Genomic DNA, 9916 nt, shown 5'->3' with positions numbered 1-9916 from the left:
GAGGTGGCATATAGTCTTTCAAATAGAAAACTACTAGCTGGAATTTTTCAAGTGTTTCTGAACTTGTTCTTGGCAGATCCAAATGACATTTCTTGCAGAACCCTCTGTGATTTTATGATCTAGAATGAAAGGATTTGGCCATAGAGATAACTTGCTTTAAACATAATTTCCTACTAATTTCAGCACAGTGATGAGAAAGATTCTTTATTTTTGTTCAAGAAAAAACAATATATTACCGTAGGTATTTTTCTTTGGCTCATGCCATGTGACACCTCAACGAATCTTCTGCTATTATTTCTACATGTGCAGCAGTCAAATGTGCTCATTTCTGTAAGTTATAACCAAATACATAAGTAAAAGGGTTGTTTGTGACAGTAGATCTGGCTTTGGGGATACATATGAATTTCTAAAGGTCTAATGGATTTCAGAATTGACATTACAGCATAGAAATAAAACATCTCTTGCATTCATTCCAGACATTCCAGATCGTGAAGAGTGCTGCAATAAATCAATGGAAGGTAAAACAAACTTACCCGAATCATCATGACTGAACATCTGATATCATGAATTGTATCATAGATCTTCTTTGAGATGTCCACAAATTGATTGTCATCAAACATATCCATTGAGTTCTTGCTTAGAGCTTCCAAGGCAATATTCACTTGTGTTACAAACTCAGGAATTGCTGTTAAAATAAATTGGAAAGATGAGATTATCCCTTTTTGTATCTATGAATTTCTAGATTCTAAGAAATGAGAATTGTATCTTTTAACCAAATATTTGACTAATAGGTTTTAATTATTGTTATTATTATTATTATTATTTTAATCTAGATAGGATAAAATGTATCTTTGAAAAGTGAAACAAATCCAAGAAAATAAAAGACATTAAAAAAAAAAAAAAAAAACTTGTAAAAGATTATCTTTCTCCTTTAGATCATTTCGGCTTTTCCAAGGCTTAGATCATATAAGTATTTCTCATGCCATCCAATATAACTCAAAAAAGTTACAAATAAGAATTGCTGTTGTGTCAATTACTACTCACAGATATATTATAAGACAGTAAAATTACTCTATAGGGTTTCCAACACTGTATCATATTTTAACACAAATAACATGTGTGTTACATATTTTTTTCTACCCACACCCTTGTCTACAACATATTTTCATCAGCAAACTATGCTTTCTTTCTTTTTTTTTTTTAACAAGAAGATTGCCACATCTTTCTCCCACAAAGTGGCTGGTGGGTTCAAACTGATCTTTCATTTAGCGGCTGTTCACTTAACGACTACATCACCAAGCCATAAATAAACTACACTCATGGCTGTTGAGTCAGATCTGACTCATAGTGTCTCTATAGGACAGAGTAGAACTGCCATAAAAGGTGTCCAAGGCTGTAATCTTTATGAAAGCATATTGCCCCATCTGAGGCATAGCTGGTATATTCAAACCATTGACTTTTGGTTAGCAGCTGAGCACTTAACCACTGTACCACCAGGGATCCTTAAATCCTTAGAGTAGTGATGCTAAATCTAGAAGAAACTCATTGCCGTTGATTTTATTGTGACTCATAACAACCACATGTGTTACAGAATCAAACTGCTCCATAGAGTTTTATTGGCTTTAATCTTTGTGGAAGCAGACTGCCAAGGAGTTTTGGTGGCACAGTGCCTAAGGCATTTGACTGCTAATCAGAAGGCTAGTGGTTCAAACCCACTAGCTACTCCTCAGAAGAAAGATTGGGCAATCTATTTCCGTAGTGATATTGCCTTGGAAACCCAAGGAGGAGTCGCTGTGAGTTGGATCCAACTCCATGGCAGTAAGTTTGGTTTCTAGGAGCTCTGGTGGCCATAATGCCTAAGGCACTTGACTTCTAACTAGAAGGCTGGTGGTTCAAACCCACCACTCCTTGGAAGGCAGGTCGGGCAATCTACTTCAGTAGTGATACCGCCTTGGAAACCCAAGGAGGGGTGGCTACGAGTTGGAGTCAGATCCAACTCCACAGCAGTGAGTGAGGGAGTTCTTCTGTGGTTCTACTAAGTGAGTTCGGACTGCCAATCTTGGTTAGCAGCCAAGTACAAACTGTTTGCACCACCCTGGGACCCTAAACCTAGAGATAAAGTACAGATATGTTGATAAATATTAATTTTTCCTATCTGTATATATATGAATTCTGTCTGCAATGTTCCTGACATGGGAAATATTTGTTATATACATGTTGTTGTTTTTGTTAGGTACCAAGACCAAGAAATAGATTCTGACTTGCACAACAGAACAAAACATTGCCAAGTCCTATGACATCCTCATAATCATTGTTATGCTAGAGCCCATTGTTTTTGCCACAGTGTCAACTGTCTTGTTGAGGGCCTTCCCTTTTTCTTACTCACCCTTCTTAACTTACCAACCATGATATCTTTCTCTAGGGACAGATCCCTTCTAACAACGTGACCAAAGTTTAAGAGACGAAGTCTGGCCACTCTTGCTTCTAAGGAGCATTTTGGCTGCACTTGTTCCAAGACAGATTTTTTTCCTTCTTCTGTCAGTCTATAGTATTCTCAATATTCTTCACCAACACCACAATGCAAATGCATCAGTCCTTCTTTGGTCTTTCTTATCCATTGTCCAGCTTCCACATGCTTATGAGGCTATTGAATACAAAACTACTCAAATTTTATCAAATTCTTTCATTCCTCCATTTATTAAAATGTAACGTTTTGATAACTAAACTAAGGTACACCTGGCCCAAGCAAGCAATGGTCTTTTCAACCTCTTCATATACATGTGAAAGTGGGGCAATGAAAAAAGAAGACAGAAGAATTGATGTATTTAAATTGTGGTATTGGTGAAGAATATTAAATAGATCATGGACTACACGAAGAAAAAGTTAGTCTTAGAAATTATACAACAGAATGTTTCTTAGAAGAGAGGATAACAAGACCTTCATCTTCCTTACTTTGATGAGTTATTAGAAAAGACCAATAGCTGGAAAAAGACATCATGTTTGGTAAAGTAGAGAGTCAATGAATATGAGAGGAACCTTCAGTGATAGGGATTGATACCACAGTTGTAAGAATAGGATCAAATGTGTCAAAAATCATGGAATTGGTACAGACTCAGACAAGATTTTCTTCCATTGTCATGTCATCATGAGTCAGTGTTACAACAAACAACAGCTTACCCTACTTCTTAGCCATTAAAACGACTAGGATAGCCATTGTGCTCCATTTCTCGACCCATTATATAGGTACATTGTCCAATAGAGTAGCAAATAGCCACATACTGCTATTACAAATTCAATTTACATTCATTAAGTAGAATTAAAATTCAGTTCCATGGTCACACTTGTCACATTTCAAATGTCCAGTAGCCACATGAGGCTAATGGCTACTGATTTGAACAGTAAATATATAGAATATTCCCTCATCACAGAAAGTTCTATTAGATAACATCACTATGCACAGTGTGATTCTATTAAAGCACTGTCTTACTTTTGGTGGATGAGATAACAAAGTCAAAGAGAAAAACAACTTACACAGTTTTCTCTAAGAGAAATAGTCCCCAACTACATCTTCCATTGATATGGAGATAGCTCAGAAGGTAAAATCTCCAATCTGGTTCTGAATTGCAGAACTATGTATCATGCTGCCTATTGTAAAATTCTATCTAAATACTTAATAGCACCTCAAACACATGTTCTTGTTTTTGCTGTTGTTGTTAGATGCCATTGACTCAGCTCCAACTCAAAGCAACCATACGTACAACAGAATGGAACACTGCCCAGTGCTGTGCCATCCTCACAATCCTTGCTCTGCTCGAGACCATCGTTGTAGTCACTGTGTCAATCCATTTCATTGAGAGTCTTCTCCTTTTTTGTTGACCCTCTACTTTACCAAGTATGATATTCTTCTTCAGGGACTGGTCCCTTTTAACATTGTGACCAAAGCAAATGACACAAAATCTGGCCATTCTTCCTTCTAAGAAGCAAAGCATTTGTTTGTTCTGGCTGTCCTTGGTATTTTCAATATTCCTTGCTAACAAAGGCATCAACTCTTCTTCAGTCTTCATTATTCATTGTTCAGCTTTCACATGTGCATGAGGTAAATGAAAATGCCATGACTTGGGTGGGGCACACCATGATCTTCAAAGTAACATCTTTACTCCTTCACATTTTAAGAGGTCTTTTGCAGCACATTTGCCTAGTATTGTACAATGTCTGATTTCTTGACTGTTGCTTCCATGGATGTTGATTCTGGATCCAAGTAAAATGAAACCCCTAACAACTTCAATCTTCTCTCCATTTATTGTGATGTTGTCTATTAATCCATTTGTGAGGATTTTTGTTTTCTTTATACTGAGGTACCACACTGAAGACTGTAATCTTTGATCTTCATCAGTAAGTGCTTCAAATCATTTTCACTTTCAGCAAACAAAATTGTGTCATCTGCATATCGCAAGTTGTTAATGACTCTTCCTCCAATACTGATCCATGTTCTTCTTCATATAGCCCAGTCTCTCAGATAACTTGCTCAGCATACAGATTGAATAAGTATGGTGAAAGGATACAACCCTGACACACACACTTCCTGATTTTAAACTATGCAGTATTCCCTCATTCTGTTCAAACAACAGCTTCTTGGTCTATGTACCGGTTCATCATGAGGACAATTAAGTGTTTTGGAATTCCCATTGGTTGTAATGTTATCCATAATTTGTCATGATCCACACAGTTGAATGCATTTGCATTGTCAGTAAAACCCAAGTAAACATCATTCTGGTATTCTTTGCTTTCAGCCAAGATGTATCTGACATCAGCAATGATATCCCTCACTCTAAATCCTCTTCTGAATCCAGCCTGAAACTTCTTGAAGTTCTCTGTCAATACATTGCTGCAACCATTTTTTTTAATTATCTTCATTAAATTTTACTTGAGTATGAAATTAATGATATTGTTAAATAATTTCCACTTTCTATTGGATTACCTTTCTTTGAAATGGACACAAATAAGGATTTCTTCCAGTCAGTGGGCTAGGCACCTATCTTCCAAATTTCTTAGCATAGATGAATGAGCACCTCTAGCACTGCATTCATTTTTTGAAATATCTCTTAGGTATTCCTTCAATTCCTGGAGCCTTGTTTTTGTCAGTTCCTTCAGTGCAGCTTGGATTTCATCCTTCAGTGCCATCAGGTCTTGATCATATGCTACCTCCTGAAATGGTTGAATGATGACTAATTCTTTTTGGTACAATGATTCTTTGTATTCCGTCCATCTTCTTTTGATGTTTCCTGCATTGTTCAATAGTTTGCCCACTGAATCCTTCAGTATTGTAACTTGAGGCTTGAATATTTTTTCTGTTCTTTCAGCTTGAGAAATGCTGAGTTTGCTCTTTCACTTTTGGTTTTCTAAGTCTTTGCAAATTTCATTGTACTTTATTTTGTCTTCTGAGCTGCCATTTGAAATCTGTTCAACTTTTTACTTCATCATTTCTTCCATCCACTGTACTTATTTTACATCCAAAAGCAAGTTTCAGTCTTTTCTGACATCCATTATGGTGTTTCTCTTCTTTTCTGTCCTTTTAATGACGTCTTTTTCCTTCAATATGATGTCCTTGATGGCATCCAACAGCTTATCTGGTCTTTGGTCATTAGTGTTCATTGTATCAAATCTATTCTTGAAATGGTCTAAACACAGGTGGGATATACTCAAGCTCATACTTTGGCTGTTATGGACTTGTTTTACTTTGCTCCATCTTCAAATTGAACTTGCATATGAGCAATTGGTGATCCTCTCCTGACCCCGGCCTTGTTCTGACTTATGGTATTGAGCTTCTCCATTGTTTCCTAACACCAATGTAGTCTATGATTCCTGTGTATTCCATTTGGTAAGATCCATGTGTACAGCCATTTTTTATGTTGAAAAAAAAAAAGGATTTTCAATGAAGATATCATTAAAAAAAAATCCACTGCCATAAAATCCATTCTGACTCATATCAACCCCTATTGGGTTTCTGAGGTGGTAAATCTTTATGGAAGTAGATTGTCCAGTTTTGCTTCTGTGGAATGGCTGGTGGGTTTGAACCACCAACCATCTGGTTAGTAGTCAGATGCCTTAGGCACTGTACTACCACAGGTCCTTGAAGAGTCATTGGTTTTGTTAAATTCTTTTACGCAATCTCAGGCATCATTCCTATCACCAAGATCATATTTGCCAAGCACTGATGCTTCTACTTTGTTTCCAACTTTCACATTCCAATTACTGGTAATTATCAGTGCATCTTGATGGCATGTTTAATGAATTTCAGACTTCAGATGTTGGTTAAAAATCTTTAATTTCTTTTTTTAATTTTTATTGTAATTTGGGTGAAAGCTTACAGAGAAAATTCACTTCCATACAGCAGTTCTGGTAGCATAGTGCCTAAGGTACTTAACTGTTAATCAGAAGGCTAGAGGTTCAAACCCACCAGCCACTCCTTGGAAGGAAGGCTGAACAATGTACTTGTGTAGTGATACTGCATCAGAAACCTAAGGAGGAGTCACTATGAGTCAGGACCGACTTGATGGCACATAACAACAAACAACACATACATTTTGTCTCATGACATTGACTGTAATTCCCCACAGTGTAACAGCTCTTTTCCTACTCCCTCCCAGTAGTTACTTTTTCCCTGTGTCCTTCCCTCCCATGCACTCCCACACCCCGACATAGCCCCCTGTGCAAACACTGCCCTTCTGTTCTCTCACAATTGATTGCACCAAGGCATTTATCTACCTGATGAAACTGTTCACACATATGCTTGTCTATTATTTGGCTGGAAGTCACAGGAGTGAGTTCAGTTCCAGACCTGGAGGATAACTGGGTGCCATAGTCTCAGGGGTCTCACCAGGCTGTATCAGACCTGCAAACCATTTTTTTTTTTTTTTTAATGATTTTGCATTTTGTTCTACATTGTTCTGCCACTCTTTCCAGGATCTCCAACACTGATCCCCCTCCAAGTGGTTGAATGTGGTAGCTGGGCACCATATAGTTCTTCTGGTCTTATGGTCATATAGGCTGAGAATCACTGGTCTAATAGTCCCTGGGACTAATTGTTTCCATGCTTCTTTGTTCTTCTTTATTTTTCTTTGTTCTGGAGGAGGAGAGACCCATGAAGAGAGGCCATCTAGATGGCTGCTTTCAAGCTTCTAAGACCCCAGTTACTACTCACCAAAGTAGGATATAGAACAATGTTTTTGTGTAGTATGTTATGCCAATTAAGCTTGATGTCCCCTGAGACCATGGTCCTGAGCCCACAGTTCCAACTACTCACTCCCTCTGGGTAGCTGGCTGTGGCCAGGAAGCCACCACAACCTTGCCCCTTTTTAGCTATACCATATACCCGAACATTGTTACAGCACATACAAATACACATGTAGAAACATCATTTGCCAACCCTATAAATGGTCATGGGCACACTACTCTCTGCCTATACATCTGATCATTCAGCCTGTCCACCCATCTATCCACCCTTAGATCAATGTTTGCCATTACTGACAACTCAGTACTGTACATCCAAAGGGGTTCATCATTGTTGTTTGTACCTCCCATGTATCTCTCTATGTCTTCCTCTTCCTCAATGCCACCATGTTGATCCCTCACTTTTAGTACATTGCCCTTCCATTCACCCAAATTGATACTTGTCTCTTACCTATCTGGCAGTGTTCCTTCCCCTTCCCTCTCCTCCCCTGCCTGGTAACCAACAAAGAAAGTTTACTTCCATATATAAATCTTTCCTTGACTTTTTACAATAGTAAACTAATACAATATTTGTCCTTCTGTGATTGCCTTATTTCACTCAGCACAATGTCCTCCAATTCCATTTATGTTATGTGGTATGTTGCAGATTCTACATTATTCTTTAGTGTAGTACAGTATTCTATTGTGTGTATGTACCATAGTTTGGTTACTCTTCTGTTGATGGGCACTTAGGTTGTTTCCATCTTGTTGATATTGTAAATAGTGCTGCAGTGACATGGGCATGCATATATCTGTTCTTGTCCTGGCCCTCACTTCTTTTAGAGATATAACTAGTAATGGGATTGCTGGAACAAATGGTATTTCTAATTCCAACTTTTTAAAGAATTATCATACCAATTACCACAGTGGTTGTATCATTGTATCATTTTACAGTCCCACCAGCAGTGTGTGAGTCCCAATATCTCTACATCCTTGCTACCATTTGTTATTTTCTGTCTTGTTGAACTTTGCTATTAGTGCTAGGATGAGATGGTAGCTTATTGTTCTGATTATGGGAGCTCTGGTAGCATAGTGCCTAAGGCACTTGACTACTAACCAGAAGGCTGGTGGTTCAAATCCACCAGCCATTCCTCGGAAGGAAGGTTAGGCAATCTACTTCCGTAGTGATACCATCACTACTTCCATAGTAATACTGACTCCGAAACCCAAGGAGAGATCGCTATGAGTAGGGTCTGACTCGACGGCACATAACAACAACAATAATGGCTAATGATTGCGAATATTTCTTCATGTTTGTTGGCTGCCTGAATAACTTCTTTGGTGAAATGTCTATTCATGTTTTCTCCCTATTTTTTGATAATATTGCTTGTCTTTTTAATGTTGAGGTGTTGGAGTTTTCTATAAAGTTTAGAGATAAGTTGCTTGTCAGGTATACCATTGTCAAATATTTTTTCCCAACCTGTGGGTTCTCTTTTACTCTTTTGGAGAAGTCTTTTGAAGCACTTAAAAGTTGAATTTTTAGATGATTCCATTCATCTATTTTATCTTCTGCTCTTTGTGCATTTTGGGTGATGCTTGATAGTCTATGGAAGTTCTGGTAGTATAGTGCCTAAGGCACTTGACTACTAACTAGAAGGCTGGAGGTTCAAACCCATCAACCACTCCTCAGAAGGAAGGTTAGGCAATCTACTTCCGTAGTGATACCATCTCGGAAACCCAAGGAGCAGTCACTATGAGTCGGGTCCGACTCGACAGCACATAACAACAACAACATTGATAGTCTATTCATGCCATAAATTAGAGCCCCTAAATTAGTCCCTAATTTTTCCTTGAGGAGCGTATAGTCTTAGGTTTCACATTTAAGTCTTTGATACATCTAGAGTTAGTTTTTATATATATGGTGTGAGATATGGATCTTGTTCAATTTTTCTGAAAATGGATATACAGTTTTGCCAGCACCATTTGTTAAAGAGACTATCTCTTCCACATTGAATGGAATTTGGCCCTTTGTCAAAGATCAGCTGATCTTAAGTCGATGGATCTATCTCTAGGTTCTCAATTCCATTCCACCGGTCTATATGCCTGTCATTGTACCAATACCAGGCTGTTTTGACTGTTATGGCTGTATATCAGATTTTGAGATCTGGAAATGTGAGACCTTCTACTCTGTTCTTCTTCTTCAATAGTGCTTGGCTTATCTGAGGTCTTTTTCCTTTCCACATAAAATTAGTGACTGTTTTTCTCCATATCCTTCAAGAATGGTAATGGGATCTGAATTGGGATTGCATTGAATGTATAGAATACTTTGGGTAGAACTGACATTTTCACAATGTTCGATCTTCCTATTCATGAGTATGGTATGTTCTTCCATTTATGTAGATCTCTTATGGTTTTTTGAAGTGGTGTTTTGTAGTTTTCTTTGTACAGGTCTTTTGAATCTCTGGTAAGATTTATTCCCAAGTATTTTATTTTTTGGTAGCTATTGTAAATGTTATTGATATCCTTATTTCCTTTTCAGAGACCTCCTTGCTGGTGTAGAGGAATCCAATTGATTTTTGTATGTTGATCTTGCATCCTGCCATGATGCTAAATCTCTCAATTAGTTCCAGTAGTTTTCTTGATGAGTCTCTTGGGTTTTCTACATATAGGATCATATCATCTGCAAATAGGAATAGTTTTATTTCTT

At 37.7% G+C, this 9916-nt stretch overlaps 1 protein-coding gene across 1 annotated transcript in view; it reads right to left on the bottom strand.

Moving 5' to 3' along the window:
- Positions 1 to 533: 533 nt before the first annotated feature.
- The window catches only part of CTNNA3 (catenin alpha 3), a gene marked incomplete at its 3' end in the record, with an annotated part of 1944816 nt that continues 1935433 nt past the window's right edge, over positions 534 to 9916 (bottom strand). Inside the window, exon 12 of the mRNA XM_007940725.2 lies at positions 534 to 685. Within this exon, the coding sequence (XP_007938916.2) occupies positions 534 to 685 (152 nt within the window). The remainder of the gene's footprint in view (positions 686 to 9916) is intronic.

Source organism: Orycteropus afer, unplaced genomic scaffold (assembly GCF_000298275.1).
Source record: "Orycteropus afer afer isolate SDZICR_OR568_19922 unplaced genomic scaffold, OryAfe1.0 scaffold00070, whole genome shotgun sequence".
Lineage (NCBI taxonomy): Eukaryota > Metazoa > Chordata > Mammalia > Tubulidentata > Orycteropodidae > Orycteropus > Orycteropus afer.
The sequence above is the reverse complement of the archived record's forward strand: the minus strand, read 5'-3'. Positions and strand labels throughout refer to the sequence as shown.